The following is a 20,677-nucleotide window of genomic DNA, read 5'->3' on the forward strand; positions in this document are numbered from 1 at the left end:
ATTTTAAGGGGCCGTTTGCCATACAAAATTTTTCACATTTTTTTTAAAAAAATTTACTTTTTGTCAAAGTCAGTGTTTGGCCATGAAATTTTTAATTTTCACTTGAAGATGAATTTCAGAATTGTTCGAAAATTTAAAAAACTCAAAAATGCAGTTTTTCAAAATTTTCACTTTAAATCATTCACAAAAATTAAAAAAAGCGCAAATTATATTCTTGTCCAAATACAACTCTAACTGTCAAATATCATTTTCACTCGAATTTTTTTTCACTATTTTCCGGAATTTTCCGATTCTTATGCCCAAACGCCCACTTATTACGTTAGCTTGATATGAACACTATATGCGGGTAAACGCTCGGACTAGAGCCGCCAGACGCGTCGGAAGGTTTATTGGACGTAAACTCCCAATATTGCAGTCCAAATATCAGAATTTCGGACCCAATTCAATTTATTTGGGCCCCAAGTTCACATTTCCTCTTTTCTCCCCAATTTGACATTATTCTCCCTCCCAATCTGCAAACTCGGATCTCTTTCTCCGGCGAATTCCTCGGCGATTTCTCTCTCCGGTGAAACCAAATCGTAAGTTCTCTTCCCCCCTTAATTCTCTTCTCTCTCTCTCTCTCACACACACACACACACACACATTCTCTCTCTAGATTTCTCTCTCTGTCTCTCGTGTGGCAAAAACCCTTATCCCCTTTTCTCTCATTTTCTCCTAAGAATATGCTAGAAAATTGTGATTAAAGTCATAAATTTCAAGTCTCTTTCCCCAATCACTTGTATTTAATATCAGATTAGTATATCCAACCTGCTGTTCGAGTTAATGTCAGTATGTTGGAGAACTCAGATTTATGTCTCACAATATATTGTTTACCGAAGTATATCTATTTCTGGTTATTATGAAAACTTGACTATAAAAAAGAAACGAAAAGGCACTTGTGACTTAGTTACACTCGGTGGTGGAGCCAGGAATTTAAGCAACGGGATTCAAAAAATAAGTTAGTATGTCACAGTTGGGATTTGAAACTATGACCTGAAGCAACTTTTGAACCCCTTCACCATTACACTTGGACTTTTCATCAAATCAAGGGGATTCAACAGCTTGTATATAACCAAAAAATATCATTTTTACATATTTTCACAGTGTAATTTTTCGATGAAAGGTTGAATCCTCTTCCCTCTGCTTAGTTCCAGTAGTGGCTACAGGTTTGAGCCCTGCGCCATGTAACTAAACCTGGTATTTTAGTGTGAATTAAACCTGGTATTTGAGTGGAGAAGGGTAGAGAGGTGGGACGATATACCCGAGTTTCGAAAGCTATCCCAGGATGCATGTCACGATTTAAACAATTAACAACAACAACAACAACGACCCAGTATAATCCCACAAGTGGGGTCTGGGGAGGGTAATATGTACGCAGACCTTACCCCTACCCGAAGGGTAGAGAGGCTGTTTCCAGGAGACCCTCGGCTCAAAAAAGCAACAAGAGCCGATATATTAGTACCATAAAAATGCATAATAAAATAACAGCAATATAAGAGATATGAAATACAGAATACGAAATACGAAATAGATGGCTGGTATAGTAAAACTAGCAGGTAAAGCCCTGCATCAATAGACGACCAATGACATTCTTAGTCTAACTCCTAACTGGCTAGTCTCACTCTATTGTGCTGTAGAAATATTCAAGGTTCTTGGAGCTCTACTTTGCCGAGGACGCATGTTCCGTGCTTTGAATCTTTATTACCTCTTTCCGTTTGTCAGTTGTCCCTCCGTCCCAATTTATGGGAAGGTGTTTTCTGGCATAGAGTTTAAGGAAGTAAGAAAGACTTTTAAAACTTGTGGTCTAGAAGTTCTTGATGATAGAGGTGATCTTGATCTTAAAGATGAATAATGTGTATGAAAAGGCCTTTTTCTTAGTTTACTTTCTGTCAGCGCTTGTTTCATTATTGTGCGACCTTCCCTTGACTATAGTACTTGTTATCTTGTTAAAATGAGATTTCTAGCTTTGTTTGAAAAAGAGTCGATTAGTTCCCGAACATATGATTATTATTTTATTCTGAGAAAGGTAACAAGTTTTATATATAAAGAAAGGTGCACAACACAAGTTGTGGAGTCACTAAAACTACAAAGCAAAATACAAGTAAAAACAAAAATTCCTAGGTGTATATCATCATAAAGATAATCTAGTACATCAAAATAGATAACATCTTCTAAGAAACCTCGTTTAGACCAAAAATTTCGAAGGAGTAAGCACTTGTGCGACCTTCCCTTGGCTATAGCACTTGTTATCTTGTTAAAATGAGATTTCTAGCTTAGTTTGAAAAAGAGTCGATTAGTTCCCGAACGTATGATTATTATTTTATTCTGAGAAAGATAACAAGTTTTATATATAAAGAAAGGTGCACTACACAAGTTGTGGAGTCACTAAAAGTACAAAGCAAAATACAAGTAAAAACAAAAATTCCTAGGTGTATATCATCATACAGATAATCTAGTACATCAAAACAGATTCAACATCTTCTAAGAAACCTCGTTTAGACCAAAAATTTCGAAGGAGTAAGCACTAAGCAGTTTATCTTCATCTTTTGGAAGTGATTGTATTTGTCCTCAAAGCATCTTTGATTCCTCTCATTCCAAACTGTCCACCAAATGCATGTTCGGACAATCCTCCATCTCTCCTTCTTACTAGATAGGTTACCATCCCTACTCCAACTCTTTAACACATTAACTATTCTTCCTGGCATCACCCACCTAATTCCCTCAGGTTGATGAAGATTTTCCAAAGCTGATTGTCCAATTGCGGTGTAAATTCCTTTTCTCCACATAAGTAACATTGGAACATAGCTGGTAGCCCCTTTAAGGCTTTAACCAAATTATCATGTGTCAAGACTGCCTGCTTTGTCAAAAGCCAAGTGAAACATGACTTTCCAAATCATCTTCCATGGCCAACACCCAACCTGATTATTGGAAATGTTGTATTCTTCTCTATAAGCTGACTTAACAGAGAATACATCTTTACTGTCTCTTTGCCACACCATGCAATCCTAGCAGTAGTAGTATCTCTGAACTGTGTCAATAGACTGAAAACTCTAATATTCTATCAAGCTCCCAGTCATTTAATAACCTTCCGAACATATGATTATTTTCTGCGGAAGGATATAATATTTCAGAGGAAGAGCTTGTAAACATGTTACATTTTGATGCAACATTCTAATTCAGTTCTATCTTATGGAATAGGGTGGATGATGACAAAATGGGCACTCAATACACAATGATATCCTGACTTGGCAACTATGCTTGTGCAGAATTTTATATCAACTTCAATGATGAATGCAAATATTTTTTTTTAAGTTTATTTGAAGAGATCTGTTGAGCTAAAGACTAGTAAACCATGAAGTTTAATTATAGTTTGTGTTTTCAGCCTATAGGAATTTCACTTGCATGGGGACTGAGGATTCAAACAACCTTCCTGCATCTGATAATCTTGAAAGAGGAACTAAAAATAATGAAGATGGTGCAATTGGAGAGAGTTCCGAAACCACTGATTATGTTGTTGGGGAAAGCAAGGAACCTTTACAGGAAAGTGATAGTGACATGGATTTGGAGAGTGACCCAGGCTCGCAAGTTGGTGTTAAGTCGGCTGAAACACTCACACAAGTTGGCGTTGAGTTGACTGAAACCGTTGCGATAACAGAGAATCTAACTACCATCAACGCTGTAATGCATGCCGAAAATGGACATCTAAGTTTGCAAGACGAGAGCGATAGTATCAGTCATAAAGAGGATCAAGATCTTGTGAGCACTCAGGAGATTGTTGGTTCCAAATGTACGTTGTTTCTTTGATATTTCTTGTTCTATTCTTGCCCAATAGGTATAGTCTTTTACATGCTCGTGACCCACAACAACTAATAGGGCCAACAAATTAGAACTACTATTTTGATTTTTGCAACTGCATATTTTTTCTGGAATTAAGCAAGAAATCTTTATGCCTACAGCTCCATTTTATTTGTGTCAAGTTTGTGTCTTTTTGATAAATATTATTATTGTTTTTGTTTTGACTTAGCCCCTATTGGTTGAGATATATTTCTCTAAATGTGGACCTTATTAGCAGGTTTATCTGGAGTTAAGAGACCTCGAGCAACTCCTGATGTTGAACAACCGTCTGTGCATATCATTTATAATTCCTTGACAAGGTTTGACAAAAGTTCCCATGTTCTTTTATATTCTTCCATATCTACTTTAAGATTATGTTTATTTGGACTTTTGGAGTGACACGGGGAAGTACATGAGGAGGGGTTAGGATAATTTGTCTTGTTTGGTTCACAACTGGACGAGGATTGAACGGAATTGCGTTACCCTGAATGTCATCTTTTGTAACCTGTTTAAAATGGCACAAGAGGAAGTATGCTCATGTAATTTTCTTCCTCTTGTATGAGAGGGGGTTAAATACTAAACATAGGGAATTAATTCAATCATTTTACTAAAAAATAAAAATAAATCAGTTGCCCCTTTTCACCACTCTTCTTTTTCCTTTGAATAACCAACTGTAGTAGTTATTCCTTTCTGTCATTAGACAGATATTTTTAGTAAAAATGTCATCCTTGTATTTCTCGATCCTGACGGGTTAACCTTGTGTTACAGAGAGAGCAGAAAGATGCTTGAGGGGCTGCTACAACAATGGTCAGAGTGGCATGCCAAACATTGCTCTTCAGCTCATGTAAGCCTTTCATGTCTTTTTTTTTTTTTTTTTGGTTATAACTGTGGTGTCCGGGCCAACATGTGCACTCCTTGCCTAGTGTTTCTGTCTCTGCTAGGATTTGAACCCAGGTCTCCAAGGTTTGTACCCACTTCATTGACCATTAGGCCACACCCTTGGGTGTTCATGTAACCCTTTCATTTTCTATTGCTAGTTGCAGAGCAGAAGGGGAAGGGAAAGTTTGAAATGAAAATTGTTGAACAATAAGGCATTTCACTTGAATTAAGAAATTCTATTAGTTAGACTTTTGACCTGCTGTTGCAACTCATGTTCCATTTCTTTTGCCGTAAGTGGAAATCAGTTAGAAGTTTTTTGAACTCAAAAGCTGAGAGCAGGGCATGCACATGCGCTGTTGAATATAACTAAGATCTTTATATGTCTGTTTTCAAGTGTAAGAGATAATATTACGTTAACATTGTCAGAATATGTCTTGATTCTTTTCCATTGAATAATTAGTGATTATTGGGAGTGCCCAAGTTAAGAGAGCGTGATCCACTGGGTTATCAAAAAAGAGAGCGTGATCCACTGTCCAGATTTTGCACGGAGGTCGAAGTTAGTTGGCATGTTTGATGTGTAGTTAAGAATGGTCAAACGTATGCTATTTGCTTCTCTGGCATCATTTATGCATTATTTTTTATTTTAACTACTCCTAATATCGTTTTACTATAGTTATGTAACAGTCGACAATGAGTCTAACCTTTTGTGTTATGATTAGTAAGGGTTTTTCTGCCTCTCTGCCTTTATAGGGTGGGGTAAGGTCTGCGTACACACTACCCTCCCTAGACCCCACTTATGGTATTACACTGGGTTTGTAGTTGTTGTTTTAGTGAGGGTTTTTCTAGGAAACTTCAGTGTCTCTGTAGGTTTCATCTTGAGAGTGCTGAGCCTTGTTTTGTTGGTATCAGGATTCAAAAGAAGTTGTTGAATCTGGTGAGGAGACGTACTTTCCTGCTCTTCATGTTGGTCTGGAGAAATCTTCTGCAGTGGTATATTTCTATCTCTCCTGCATGTACAAATTCAAATTTTCTGTTGAGCTATTGTTACCACTGTATTTGATGATCTTTTTAAAAAAAGTAAACCAAAGACATTTGCCTCCGCTTATTTGCATACTATTTTATACTTAACGTGTAAAAGGTGACATGTATTCTCATCAGCCACCAGGGTTTCCCAAAGGAATAGACAAATCGAATCTAATCGACTGATTGGATTTTGCACATTGCATTTTTTTGTTAGTGAGTGGATAAATAGGGGAAGAACTTGTATATAGACCTTCCCCATCCCTGTCCCCCACTCCCTGAAAAAAAAGAAATAAAGAGAAAGGAAGCAAATTTCAGAACCATTCAAGTAATTGTTTCCAAGAAGATCTGGAACTAGCTTTATGGGGATAAGTTATTCTCTTGGTTAGATTGCTATTATTCAGTATATTTGTTAATATCTATATTTAAAATTTAAATTTTGGAGTATTATCTAAATTCTATAATTCTGTAACCATAATTGTTTGTGATAGCAAAATAAAATGACCTTTTTTAGACTACCATGTTAAAATGACCTTTTATTTTGTGTCACGTAATTCACTCTGTTCCTTACAAATAACTACCAATGTTTCAAAGGCTTGCTTGGGCGCGGTTCAGCTCTGAAGCTAAGGGTAAAATGGGCTGAGCGCTTCCTATAGCTTAATGAGGATTTTAACAACACTGGGTTTTTCTTGAGAACTCATATGTTTCAGGTTTACAGCTCGTACACCGGGTTATCGCCACCCGGCTATCGTCATCCATTAATATCATCTTATCTCAACAAAAAAAAAAAACGTGAACACGTTCAGGCTCTCATTCTTAAAATTAATTCTCTTGACGGTTGCTTTTGGATTATGGTGTAAATTTATGGAGGTCTGTAAGTGACATAAATTTTGTTTGCAAAAACTTGTTGATTATGCAATATTATTGACCTGTTAGAATTGAAGTTTTGCTTTGAGGAATTGTTGCTTGTTTTCAATATTATTAGATAACGTTCTTATATTTTATCCTCTGATTGAGTTAAGACACAAAATAATTTGTTTGTGTAGAATGTCTTCATCTAAAAAAAATTTGTTTGTGTAGAATGTTTAACTTTGCCGTCCAAGTCTTTCATATTTTAAATTCTTATCTGAAAGATGTGTTCGTCTTGCACACCCCCGATCCTCTCACGGTAGCTGTTATGCTGTTGTATCTACCCATATGGCATTGCTGCTTCAAATTTTGAGAAGAGTTGTACTGTAATTAGACTTTCTCGACTGCCTGGCATTTGCTTTTTCTTAAGAGGCTAAAAAGTACTATTTTCTGTTAGACTTATTGGGTGGACAAACAAGCAAGGAACAACAAAAGCGAGTTTATTCCATTGGACAGCAACTCTGTCCCGCTATATGATCGTGGATATTCATTTGCTTTGACTGCAACTGATGGTTCAAGCAATGTGGAAGCGTAAGTTGTAGTTAAATTCTTGTTTGGCTGTAAGTTCATTCCTAGAACATATATCTTATAATCTTTCAGTTGTTAGTTTGGAGTACTATATGGATGAATTAAAATGAACGCCGTGATGCCGTGCTATTTCAAAAATCATGGATGTTTTAGGCTTTGCTAAGTATTATAGAGCTGTAGTTAGACCGGCCATGTTGTATGGGGTAGAGTGTTGGCCGGTTAAGAACTCCCATATCCAGAGGATAAAAGTAGCAGAGATGCGGATGCTGAGGTGGATGTGCGGGCACACTAGTATAGACAAGATTAGGAATGAAGATATTCGGAAGAAGGTGGGCGTCGCCCCTGTGGATGACAAGATGCGGGAAGCGAGGCTTAGATGGTTCGGGCACGTGCAGAGGAGAAGCCTCGATGCACCGGTGAGGAGGTGTGAGCGGTTGGCCGTGGTGGGTACGAGAAGAGGTAGAGGGAGACCTAAGAAGTATTGGGAAGAGGTGATCAGGCAGGATATGGCACGACTGCACATTTCCGAGGACATGGCCCTTGATAGGAAGGCCTGGAGGTCAAGCATTAGGGTTGTAGGATAGGGGTAGTAAAGCTTTCCTTACTTCATTCCGGGGGTGAGGCGGGGTTGGATTAGGGTTGGTCTTAGATGGCTTGCAGTTTATGTTGGACCCACACTATTCTTGTTGTTTGTCTTAGCCCCGGGCCTTAGATTATGGTTACTGTTATTGCATGTCATTCATCTTTCGGTTTTTATGTGTATGTTACTATTACGGTTTCTATTGGAGTTACTAATGAATTCTCTCCTCTTGTTTTTTTTACTTTATTTTCGTCTTTCTGAGCCGAGGGTCTATCGGAAACAGCCTCTCGGCCCCTATCGGGGCAGGGGTAAGGTCTGCGTACACATTATCCTCCCCAGACCCCACTATGTGGGATTTTACTGAGTAGTTGTTGTTGTTGTTGTATGGATGTTTTAGGCTTTCATACACACACACACATTTATTGGGAATTGGTTGACCGTGACTGGTATCTTACAAAGATTTTCCTAGGCTGATGTGGTAGTGGAGTTTTCACGTGTTGGTCTCTATGCAACCTTATAAATTCCGTTCCTCTTTTTCATTCCATTCCATCTCTTAATTGAATCTTCCTCCCATTCTTTTCCTTCCTGTTGTAATAGTCTTGAACTTTACCTTTTGTGAGTCAGATGTATCTTCCTCGTCCTGTCATCTTGTTAATCTCTGACATGATTATATCTAGAGGTTGCATTTTGATTATTCTTCAATGTCAGACAGTGGCATGTGTTGCCGGCTCCTGCAATAAGACTCATGGAAATCAATATCTATTGTAGCCTGTGTCATTCTGGAACACGGCCCGGTTTAGTATCATGTCATTCTTTGCATTTGAAATATTTATCTGATATTATGTTATGTCAGTCTTCCACTTTAAAAGTTCATTTGCCCTAGAGATTGCGTTGGAAAACTTCTTTTGGGTTGTTTTATGATAGTAGTTTTCTTCGACAATGTTGAGAGTATGCCTATAGATATCCTTGTTTGCAATTCCTCTTAAGCGTCCAGAAGCATCCCAAAAGTTCATTATGCCTACAGAAGCATCCCTAAAGAAGATCTGGAGAGCTATTCCTCTTTGCATAGCTTGGACTATATGGAAAGAAAGAAATAATAGGTGTTTTGAAGCAAGAAGGAGCAGCTGCAATGTGTGAAATATAGTTGTTTGCATTATTTGTACTATTGAAAAGATGGAAATGTTGTTATGGATTTACATAACATGCTGGACTTGCTAGACTGCTTAGGATTTTAATGTTTTTAAGCTAACACTCTCTCTGTATGTTCACGATATCAGCTTGAACTGTTTTTAATAAAATCTTCACCTTATCCGAAAAAAAAAGGGGGGATATACTTGTTTGCAATTTTTTTTTTTGAATTGGTAACTATTGTAAATATCCAAAAAAATAAAAAAAAAATAAAAAATAAAAAAAATTTGAATGTGCGTAAAAGATCTCTGTCCTTCTATGAGTTGTGTCCTTCTATGATCTCTGTTCTCTGCTTATATTCTTAGTCGTAAAAGAAAAGGCAATACAACCGAAGGAAGTATGTAGGATCCTGTTGACAAGATATTTGAATGTGCGTTTTCTGGCGACAAGACTTTGTACTTGTTTGTGTGATTATTTAGGCATAATATCTTATGATGTCTTTTGCATTGCAGCGGAATTGAAATGGTTGATAGTTCGCGATGTTTCAATTGTGGTTCCTATGGCCACTCTTTGAAAGATTGCCCTAAGCCTCGTGACAATGCTGCTGTAAATATTGCTCGTAAACAACACAAGTCCAGAAGGAATCAAAATGCCAGTTCCCGCAATCCAACTCGATATTATCAAGATTCTCCAAAGGGGAAGTATGACGGTTTAAGACCAGGTGTCCTGGAGCCTGAAACACGAAAACTTCTGGGCCTTGGGGTGAGATAGACCATGTTATGAATTTGCTTTCTCACATGAAAAATGATTTTACGTGGTCTTAACTGTTTAAAGTTTTCTATCCAGTGCAATTCATTCTAGTAATGGAAGTGCTAAGACACTGGTGTTCCGATATGCTTCATTTTTATCAACAGTCTTTTCCTTTTTCATTTTTCAGGAGCTTGATCCACCTCCCTGGATTAATAGAATGAGGGAAATGGGATATCCACCAGGATATTTGGGTAAATATACATGTCCTCATTAGTTTATTGGATGTCTGTTTGTATTCTGTTGGTAATCCAAATTATATTTATGGCAGTTTTTTGTCAAGTTAGTACTGGACCTGGTTAAACATTTACCTTCTAACCAAATTAGTAGGCTAGGCCCAAACCACTCAGCCAACTCTTTCTTACCATACTTCTGATCATCTTTTTTCTTCAGATTTTTGGACACAAACTTTCTTTGGTTTTGCTTCTAGATTAATGCATGCTGTCCTCAAATTACCTAACAGCTGTTGTCAAATCTACTGACTGTTCTGCAATTTATGACCTTTTTAGATCCAGACGACGAAAATCTACCCTCTGGAATCACAATATTTGCAGATGAGGAAAAGAAGGAAGAAACAGAGGAAGGGGAAATTCTTGATAAAAGCTTCCCTAATCCGCCTAGGAAGATGAGTGTTGATTTTCCTGGTGTAAATGCGCCAATACCTGAACATGCTGATGAAAGACGTTGGGCGCCTGGATCTTCGAGTTCGAGTCTTTCAAGAAGCCATTCACACAATCGATATAACCATACACCAGACCCTATCAACAGAGGGCATTATCATGAGCGACGTTGGTCTAGGGATTTTGAAGATGATGGACCTCCTGGTTGCGATCCTGGAACTAGCCCCTCCTTGTCAGGCTATTCTTACAGATATGGGGCGTATGACTCGCATTATTCATCTATTAGCCCAAGGGATAGTGCTTCAATGCCAAGAAGCCCTAGTTTTGGAAGATCCTTGTCAGATAGAGGTAGAAGAAGCCCACTTGTCAATGATGGTAGTACAAACCACAGTTTCCATGGTTTGTACTACACATCTCCTAGATAGACTTTCTAGACAATCTGATAAAGTGGAGGATCTAACCTCAGATTCAGCATTCTCTTTGCCATTGCAAATACGATTTTCCCATTCGAAGACTAATGGCATGTTTTGAATCTGCATTCCGATTCAAGAAAGTGAAATGTTGTACATAAGCTAGATCTGAATGAGATTTGTTGGATATGTGAGTTAACAAATTTTTGTAGGAGTTCAGTAAGCCGGTAACTCCTGATCTTTGATGTGTATTGTAAAATAGTGGTAGCTTGATTGAAGTCGACAAATCCTGCAGTCTCGTAATGATCCAGTGGTATGTCTTTTACTGTGCAGCCTGCTTGGTTAACTACTATTTAGTTGTAATTTTTGCAGTTTAGGAGGTTCACAATTGTTTAATATTGCAGTACATAAAACTGGCTTATACATCAGGGGTAACACCGCTGAACTTTATTGAATCTCCCGGAAGTAACAGAAAAGATACTGCTCGTATAAACTCTATCAATTTTGTTCTCAATGCATGTGTTTTATCATTAATTTTCTTAACGTAGGAAGAACACAAAAGATATTTCTAATAAACTTGTTGAGTGTTCGAATCCCTATTGATAGATTCATGAGGTTCCTAATAGCACCAATAAAAGGAGACAGAGAACGAGCATATAGGCATATTTTGAATTTGACTCCCGACTTGAAGGTGTAGAAAGTTGGAACATATCTAATCAGTTTAAGCTTTCCTTACCCTTATCTTTTGAAGGTAGAAGCTTTTCTAATTAAGCTTTCCTTTTTCCGTTTTGGGAAATCTCAAGGTGACGAAAGGCGTTAACATCAATCTCAGTTGATTACTTGGTTATGTCTATTAAGTATTCCAAGTTTGTAGCTTGATTGCAATATGTAGCTAATGTGGCTGCAGGAAAGGTGGTATGATAACCATTGACTCGTCTCATATTCAGTTCTTCTGTCTGTAAGTGGCAATAAAGCAGATACAATGAAACAATCAAGTCATTTTAGCAATGTTTCAATAACATTAAGTACCGGAAGTCTAGTGTTACAATGGTTAAGTCGTGATACCACGATATTATGGACACTACGATTGTTAAACAATATGCAAGCACCTGACATCCTAATCACATGCATTAAAAGCCTACCACAACAATCCCGATCTGAACCGACTTCTGTTTTAACTTCATTTCCAGAAGAATACACACACCACTAGACAAACTCTAAAAGCATGAAACTATACTAAAAGTAGCAAAACAAATGGAATAGTTGTCAATATGCCTAGAAAAATTCCCTCAAGCATGCAACCAAAGCGGCACTGTCATTTTGGCCTTCACTATGTGGTGATGAAAGTCCAAATCTTCTTCCCTATAGAGACTTCACCGGGATGTTGAACCTCTTCCTCCTCGTTGCCCTCGTTATCTTCTTCGTTCTTACCATCATCATCCTCATCCTGTTCACCTTTGTGTTCCTCATCGTATACACTGTAACCTGACGGCCCTTCTGGTGTTCCATTCACTTCTTCACTCAATCCCGTATCATCTACCAATTCGTTAGCTATATCAGCACTGTCTGCTGCACCCTTCAACTGCCAGACAAATAATAGCAAAACTTAAGAAAGTTTAATTTAGAGACATGTTATGGATGGATTAGTAATGTTGCGACTTTAGTGCAGAGATTAGTAGTGCCAAAGACTACTGATTTCTTGTAGGATGTTAGGTTTGATATGTTACAAATTAGTGCGCAATGTGTAATTTAAAATGTGCTTACTTTTTAAGTAAAATAAAAGTTAGTTTACTATTATGTATTGCCATCTCAGCGTGTGTAATCCATTTATTATTAATATCCGGATTCTTATTTCACATTCTATCCCACATAAAATAATACATAGATTTCCACATAACTTATGCAAGCATTATTTGCTACGAAAACAGAAGTAGCAAGCAAACATTTTATAATATAATGCTGTATTTTATTGGAGATTGAATCTCTTCCTACACCAACCAAAGGACCCCTCGCTGAAACAGTTGTAGCCAGAAAAATGTATTTGAATATTTCATTCGAGTAAAAGATCCAGTTTAGTAATTTCATACACCTGTGCTGTTGTGGGTTAATATCCAGGGGAAAGAGGTGCCGGGGAACAAAATGAAGTATGATATACATACATAGCATACATGCAGATGGAATGCAGTAAATTAAACAAAAATAGTAGGGGTGAGATAATGGACATTTGTACATCAGACGGGGCAGGAGAATAGAGTGTATACTTACAGGGCTATCGGCTACAGTGGGAAGACCCGCACCCGAGTTTCTGAGTTCTCCATTATCTCCACTGCTGACCTCTGCAGGAGCTGCTGGCGCAGCATTGGAATCCCAATTTTCTTCCTGAGATTTTGAGACCAGCTCTGGCAAAGATCCATTAGCCGTAGCTGCAGCCACACTGATGATAAAAATGTAAGTCAAAACACCATTAGCTGTCAAACAACACCTTCACCAGCTCCCATAGAGAGCGAGGAAGGTGGGGAAGGAGCAACTGAGACGAAAAATCTACCACGAAAAGAGAAGCAGTTAGAGAGTTGGTCATCTCCTTCCAAAGAGTTTCATGAGACCTAAAATCTTTTATCGGAATCAGTTGACCGACAGACCACCCGATTGTCTCTCAAGCACGAGGATGATGGTGATCAATCTTGTTCCTAGTCCCTCTGAGAAGACACCATTAAACAAGACATTGGTACAAGATTGAAGATCCCAATAAGGCCAGTACCACTTGATACCAGGTGATCAATCTTGTTCCTAGTCCCTCTGAGAAGACACCATTAAACAAGACTTTGGTACAAGATTGAAGATCCCAATAAGGCCAGTACCACTTGATACCAGGTGATAACAGGACTAACGACTATGAAGTACCTATTACTAAATTTTGAAATCTCTTTGGTATTGGTCTGCATACACCCAAGCAAACCGGGGTTGGTCTGCATGTTCTACTTAATTTCATTAAATTGAGTTTACAGAAATAAATAGGTCATAAAAAGAAAGCATTCAAATTTCACAACCTCTTCCTTCCAGTAAAACAAACCTCTTTAGAGCTCTAGTAAACTATATCAAGCTGTCTGCTGTCCGGAGTACATGATTAGCTAAATTCTTCATTCAAAACCTAAAACTTTTACTAAAGAGAAGAAAAAGTTCAGGGAAAGAGAATTTTTAGGGTACTGATAGCATCACCCTAACCTAAGACCAATGTCCATGACATGGAAGTCGTCACTCTTGAAGTACAAGGACGAGGATGGAACTGTGAATGAGTAATTTCAATTCCACATCTCGTTTCGGAACAGTGCATCCAAACTTAAGCATTCAACTGTCATTCATAGTCCTTAAGAACCCAATATTTCTAAATGTCCACAAGCGACCTTATCCAAGAGACTTAAGGACCTCAGAAGTGAATCGGTTTGACTTCCATTAGCCATGGAAGTACCACAGTACCCACAGCTTTGAGGTTAACAACCTTCCTGAAAATATAGAGGACAAGCTTAAGCATTTCAGTTTTCCCCATTAATTCTTGGCTTTTACCACCTATTGGTTGCGGCAGTGAAGGAGGGAGGGAAGGCGAGGTTCGTTTCTCTTCTCCAGAAACATGCCCTTCTAGATGTTTCTTAAATTTCTTTTTGCATGTCAGGTTCTCTTTTTTTTTTTTTTTTTTTTTGTGGGGGGGGGGGGGGGGGGAGTGGTCTTCTCTAACATTGTATTTAACATTTAAAGACAGATCTTGTTTATAGTCTTTGCATTACAGTTCAATTTATCTTATGCAATACAACAAAATTCAGAAATCAAAAACCATAAAAGGGATTTACCTTTTGGGACGGCGGAGATTATATCTTCTTTCACCAAGAACCTGCACAGACGGGGCAGCCCTTTGTCTCCTCTTCCTCCGACCGCCAGCCGTCACACTATCTGACTGTCCATCACTATGATTTCCATCAAATTCACTTGCCGTTCCCTGTGATGTATGGGTGCGAGTACGCTTTCTGGTGTTACTTGGCGCTCCACCCAAAAGACTAGATTCTTTCTGGCTCTCGTCATTTATATTAATTGAGCTCTCCAAACCTCCATTCACGTGCGTATTCTCAGTCTCCTTAAGATTTTTTCCAAGGATTGCTTTTGCACTTGCAGCTTTTGCCTTTGTTGAACCTGTCTTAGTATTTTTACCACGCCCTTTCCTGACAGGTCTGCGCTGGCCAGCATTCACGTCGGAATGCTGAGAGTCTTCGCGAATATCATGGCCAGCTTCCACCTCTCTAATGCTGTTATCACTTTGATGTCTCTGGTCATCACACGTGTCATTGATGGAAACAGCCAGATCTGGTTGATCATCGTTTTTCGATAGTCCATCAGGTAATTCACCAACCGATTTCTCTGCCAGAGAAGATCCACCAATGAGACCTTGAGATGCAGGATGCTCAATCTTCTTACCTGGTGAGAATATGAGAAGCTTTGATGTACATTTTCGAAGCCAGGACATGGTTCCAGCAGAAGCAGTAGATCCTGAATTAAGAACACCAGGGGACAACTCGTTGTTAGCACTTCCAGGTGAGCCCTGGAGACCATCCTTTAGATATTCCTGTGCCACACTTCGCAAGGGAGGGGCCTCGAAATTCTCCACATCATGTAGAGCTTGAAGGCCAGAAAGCTCAAATAGCCGAATTCCCTCTCCACATGAGCTGCAACTCCCCAGATTTTTGACAAAAGCAATGAACCTCTCTCTTTCCTTTGCAAAAGCTGCCCTTTGATCCTTCAACTTCCTGCTTAAACCATCGAGCACATCGATATCTTTTTTCATCTCTAACTGTTGTTCTTCGAGATGCATCTTGTTTGCAGAAATTTCCTTTTTTTCTTTTTCCAGCCGAACTCTTTCTGACTTCATCTCTTCCATTTCCTTACGGGCAACTTCCCTTAAATAGTTAACATTGCTGAGTTCCCTCTGCCTCTCTTCCTCAAAGAGTTTCTCCCGCTCATGCAGCGCGGACTCCATTTCCTCCTGCTTCCGCAGCATTTCACTCTCAAGTTCTCGTTTTTGTCTTTCAAAATCATGAAGCATTTGCATTTTCTCACTTTGAGTTTTCTCAGCTAATACTGACCTCTCATGATCCATAGTTGCCGCAAATGTCTCTTGTGCCACTTTAAGGGCTTCCAACTCTCTCTGAACATAATTTTCTGTTTCCAGCTTCTCCTTGTTCAACCTTTCCTCCTCAGTGTGCTGCAGTTTTTCAAAATTCCTTTTCAATTCATTAACTTCCTTCAACTCCTTCTCGATCATAGATCTTTTCTCATCCAGCTCTTCCCATTCTTTCTCAAATCTCTCTTTTTCCTGCTTTAAATCCTCAGCTTCCTTCAGAAGAGTTTCTCGTAAAAGTCTACAATTGTCTGTCTCCTGCTTCAGTTCTGAAAGAAGGCGAGCATGTTCCATTTTCTCATCTTCTGTTACTTTAAGCTGTTCCATGTCCTCATTGATCTTGATCTGTTGTTTTTCAAGTTCAGCTCTTTCATTCTCAAGCTCAGCCTTTAAAGCCAGTAAACTCTCCTTTTCAGTAAATATCTGCTTCTTTTCAGTTTCCAATTCTTTCTCATCAGTTTTCAGAGACTTCTCTCTTCCCTTCAATGCTTTCAGCTTCAATTCAAGATCCTTCTCCTTCTCTTTCATTTTGTCATTTCTCTTTTCAAGTGCCTGTTCTCGTTTTTTGAGTTTCTCTTCAATGTGATTAACTTCAGCTTCCTTCTTCTCCAGTTCAATCACCTTGCTTTTCAGTTCCTCATCTAGTGATGTCCGCCTCTGCCTCATTTCCAATTCAAACTCCTCTTCTTTTGATTGCAGGATAGCTCGGTGTTCATCCATTAACTTTTGTATCTCCTCCTGTTAATTTCCAATCACAAGGATAAGTATAAAGTAAGTACGATAGTCCTATCGTTAATTGAAATACTTGACAGCTCTTTTTCAAGTTTATTTCTTCCTCGGAAACAAAAAAGACTTTAAAGGGACAATAGGAGCAGCAAAACAGATAACTGACAACCAGAGATAATGAGAGGCAGAGAAATTTTTAGAAGAGTACTCCAGATATTTTTTTTGACAACCGAGGACTCGGTGGATAATGTACCCACCCATCTACCCTTCTCCACTTACATTCCAGGCTATCTGTGTCACGATTCAAACTCGTGACATGCACCTAACCCACACATCACGCACTGTGCACTTACTACTAGACCAAGGCCCTGGGGCAAGAGTACTCCAAATACTGGAAGGGGTATAAATAAGAAAATTTCAAATAAGAGTAAGTGAAGATAATGTGGCCTAATCTTGTAGAAAAAGTACTGTAGAGAAATTGACTCGAGGGAGGAGGGACTGTCCTCATAAATATCAATCACGCATACAGAATAATAAATTACTAATAAATGCAGGTACTCACTCTCTCTTTTGCATTTAGCTTTTCCTGTAGTTCATCTAATTCTTTCTCTTTTATCTCCAGGCTCTTTTTCACATCCTCAAGTTCCTGCATCAATTGGAGAACTAGTAAACATAAAGATCAAAATACAAATTAGCTACTCTATTGGAGAAATCCAAGGAAACTTGCCTTCTCCTTATGAGCAACGCTAGTTAGTCGGCTGCTCATATCATCTTCTTTCTTCCTCAAAACTGAGTTAGCTATGTCAATTTTCCTCGACTCATTTTCAAGGTCATTCTGCTTCTGCATCAAAACGCTATCATTCTCATTTGCTCGTTGCTCTCTTTGGTTTAGCAATGTTCGAGCATCAGCCAGCCTCTCCTCTCCTTCCTTTAGTTTTCTTTCCCATTCTCGCAACTCTTCTCTTTGTTTAGATAGAGCACTCTCATGAGCTTCACGCCTGAGATAACAAGAAAAAAAAAACACTGTTACTGTCAATGGATGCTGTCGCATCACTTTCATCATTCAAAACTGCAGACATCAAAACTACGAAGTGGCATAGAGAAATGAGGGAAAATAATAGTGTTCGAAGGAACATACTCGGTATTGAAAGAGGACCGTTCTCTTCTAAGTGCATTTTCTTGAGCCTCAATATCACATAGTTTTCTCTCAACTTCTGAACTTTTTCTGTTCACCTCAGCGATCTTGGCATCAGCTGCACGCAATTTCAATTCTAGTTGTAGTGAATTCTCTTCAACACTAGTAGCCAATGCAGTTGCCTCTTTTAATTTTGAATCAGCTGTATATTTAGTCTCTGCATACTCCGATCGCATCTCACGCAATTCCTTCTCTAGCTGCACCAACCAACACGATTAGAAGATATTAAAAGGCAATACACTGGGTTAGTATCATCATAAAACTGAACAAGAGTGCCAAGAACCTTCACTTTAAGAAGCACATGTAAAACCTCGCCAGAAAATTTGTTACAAAGTTGAAATTTACAGGACACATTCCTAAAGGGGATCCAGATCGATATTCATACAGGAGAATCGAGCAAGTTCACAACATAAAAGGCATGGAGATCAAGAAAATTACCTCCTAGTGCCTTCTATAACTTGGAATTTTAGATGTTTTAGATCCTCTTTAATAATTACATGACTAAAAATCAATTGCGTCATACCAGAGGTCAAGGTAAATGTTCATATGACAGATTTGCACTACATGGAAGTATTCCAGATAAACATGTGTAGCCCTCGAACATTTGCAGATTTTTTTTAATTAGTGAATGGAAGAAAAAGTTAACTCATGTTTTACCCATATGGAGCAGAAGGCTAAGTCTGGTATTCTAGCACATATGCAGAGTTTGTCTGCTCGGTAGTTAACATACTGCATGGTCATAACTGGTTCATATGCTATAAATCGTTATATTAATCCGTGACAACAAACACTGGTGATGTTCTAAAAGCACATGAGATGGAATGTACTGCTGCCTAAAGGAAAAGAGACGGAGATAATTTTTCTACTATTATTTTACCAATCAGGAGTCTACAACTAAGCTGGCATTACTTCCAAGGCTTTCAAGGCAAAGCTAACAAACATTATTGTCTCCTAGCAACAGACACCAGTTTTTAAATTAGTTCTTTCTGATAGTAATTAATCATGTTAGCTTGCTAATCATACATTTCGCGAAAGAAAAATGGATCAGAAAAACATGGTAGCCTAATGAAGAAGTAGAAGTGTACCTCAAGCACACATTGCTTCTCAACACCCAATGCATTCCTCAAATTCTCCTCCCGTTTCTCCACTTCAGATAGAGTAATTGAGTAAGTGTTTTGTTCTCTTCTATAATCCTCCTTTGCTTTATCTAAGGCTTGCTTAATTTCTTCATACTTAGAAGACCACTCCTTTTTCTCAATCAAGAGAAGGCCCATATTGTATTGATAGTCCAAGAGCTACAGAAAAAATGAAGCAGTCCAACAAAATCCTTGTTAACTCACTTGAAACTCAAGAGAAGTAACTCCTCTGGCACAGCAGATATATACTGAAAAACATTAACATATACATCAAGCATAGAAGCAGCAAGTGCTAGCACATTTTATCCTTTATCACTGGCAAGATCACACCGCCCCCCCTCCCTTCTATCGATGCGCGGGGAAATTAGGTTGGGCTAAACCATTCATTGCAAATACAACTTACATGAATTTTCTATATGCAAAAGCATGATACCTTCACTGTTCCTTGAGCCGAGAGTCTATCAGAAATAGCCTCTCTACCTTCACAGGGTAGGGGTAAGGTTTACATTGGGTTTCGTGTTGTTTAAAAGCTAATAATAGATAGATGAACTCATAAACAGCATAAGATGTCTTACTGTTACCTAAACTGAGATGTCAAAACAGTATCCACAAGTTAGATTTCACAACATCAGCTCCACTTGCAAGAAACGAGTTCAAAATTGTCATCCGTTTAATATTGAAAAAAAAAATCCTCTGTGGGCTTCTGACCCAACTCCAGTTGTCCCTAAAATTGCACAAACTACTTTCTACCCTAGCATATACTTAATAAACAAACAGAACCCAAATTCTTGCAAGATCCATGTACAAAGCACAAAATATAATTCTTCATAATTTATAATACCAAGCAAAATACAACTATTCCTTCATGAGGAACTAAACAAATAACAAACCTCTTTCTTCTTACATAGTCTAAACCCAAGAAAACTAAAGTACCAAAGAGCAAAACAGCCATATTCAATAAATAATTAAAAAAACTATAAAATACAAGTGGGGTTAGTAGATTAACCTCATTTTCAAGATTTGAGAGCTTCTCAAGAATCAGTTGTTTGTCCATAGTATCATCACAATCTTGGCTTAAGAAAACACCCTTTTGTGCAGAACCCATAAAGCCAACATCTTTACCCTTTGAAACTGCCCTATTTGCCGGATCGGTTCTTGGTGTCAAAGTCCAGCCGGAGAAAATCTTTCTCGGCGGAGTAGACATTTGGAAAATTACCCAAAAGGGACTCTTTCGTTTTCTCAAAAATTGGCAAAATTACAGATCAAAGATTTGAACTTTATGAAAAAGAAGAAGAAAAAATTAGTGGGTTTCACGATAAGGAAATAAAAAAGCAGAAAAATATAAGGGAATTTTTGAAAACCCTCGCCGGAGTTCTTGAACTACCTACCCCCTTATGAAATCTTTATCGTAACCCAACTTCTCAGTTTTGTTTGTTTTAATTTTAATTTATTTACTGTTTGAAGTCCAGCAGCCAATTCTTTTCTGTGCAGTTACATTTATAACCTTCTGTTTTGTATAATTATATCCGTTAGGCTAGGGTGTTTTGGGAATTTCGTGAGCCGCCTTTGGATGAAAAGTGACTTTTGTTTTGGCTATTGTCGAAAACGACCTTAAAAGGTAGTTAAAGGAAAGGGGCAAAGGTGTAAATATAGAAGGATCTAAGGGTATTTTCGGGGGTTCAGGAGAGGAATATTATGATGCTTG

The 20,677-nt window shown here is 38.3% G+C and overlaps 2 protein-coding genes across 2 annotated transcripts; one reads left to right on the forward strand and one right to left on the reverse strand.

Moving 5' to 3' along the window:
* Positions 1 to 343: 343 nt before the first annotated feature.
* On the forward strand, positions 344 to 11,057 carry LOC107778684 (uncharacterized). The gene is made up of 9 exons (XM_016598973.2): positions 344 to 578; positions 3,422 to 3,826; positions 4,112 to 4,193; positions 4,642 to 4,717; positions 5,662 to 5,742; positions 7,079 to 7,212; positions 9,430 to 9,679; positions 9,855 to 9,918; positions 10,234 to 11,057. Exons 2-9 carry the CDS (start codon positions 3,442 to 3,444, stop codon positions 10,767 to 10,769), a joined length of 1,608 nt encoding a protein of 535 aa, XP_016454459.1. The 5' UTR covers positions 344 to 578; positions 3,422 to 3,441; the 3' UTR covers positions 10,770 to 11,057.
* A 696-nt stretch (positions 11,058 to 11,753) lies between these two features.
* On the reverse strand, positions 11,754 to 20,405 carry LOC107778685 (nuclear matrix constituent protein 1). Its single transcript, XM_016598974.2, has 8 exons — positions 19,979 to 20,405; positions 18,922 to 19,131; positions 17,780 to 18,033; positions 17,369 to 17,639; positions 17,204 to 17,287; positions 14,597 to 16,653; positions 13,020 to 13,188; positions 11,754 to 12,336 (listed from the first exon to the last, which is right to left on the reverse strand). The coding sequence occupies exons 1-8, from the start codon at positions 20,174 to 20,176 to the stop codon at positions 12,085 to 12,087; spliced, it is 3,495 nt and encodes a 1,164-aa protein (XP_016454460.1). The 5' UTR covers positions 20,177 to 20,405; the 3' UTR covers positions 11,754 to 12,084.
* Positions 20,406 to 20,677: the final 272 nt, after the last annotated feature.

This window comes from Nicotiana tabacum, chromosome 22, assembly GCF_000715075.1.
Source record: "Nicotiana tabacum cultivar K326 chromosome 22, ASM71507v2, whole genome shotgun sequence".
Taxonomy (NCBI): domain Eukaryota; kingdom Viridiplantae; phylum Streptophyta; class Magnoliopsida; order Solanales; family Solanaceae; genus Nicotiana; species Nicotiana tabacum.

Excerpts from the sequence above, each read along its gene's own strand:
- LOC107778685 (XM_016598974.2), bottom strand. The coding sequence starts at position 20,176 with ATGTCTACTCCGCCGAGAAAGATTTTCTCCGGCTGGACTTTGACACCA. Across the intron at positions 13,189-14,596 it reads AATCTCCGCCGTCCCAAAAG|TGTGGCTGCAGCTACGGCTA; the intron begins GTAAATCCCTTT and ends TTTTATCATCAG. Across the intron at positions 12,337-13,019 it reads CCACTGTAGCCGATAGCCCT|TTGAAGGGTGCAGCAGACAG; the intron begins GTAAGTATACAC and ends TTTGTCTGGCAG.
- LOC107778684 (XM_016598973.2), top strand. The coding sequence starts at position 3,442 with ATGGGGACTGAGGATTCAAACAACCTTCCTGCATCTGATAATCTTGAA. Across the intron at positions 3,827-4,111 it reads GGAGATTGTTGGTTCCAAAT|GTTTATCTGGAGTTAAGAGA; the intron begins GTACGTTGTTTC and ends CCTTATTAGCAG. Across the intron at positions 9,680-9,854 it reads GAAAACTTCTGGGCCTTGGG|GAGCTTGATCCACCTCCCTG; the intron begins GTGAGATAGACC and ends TTCATTTTTCAG.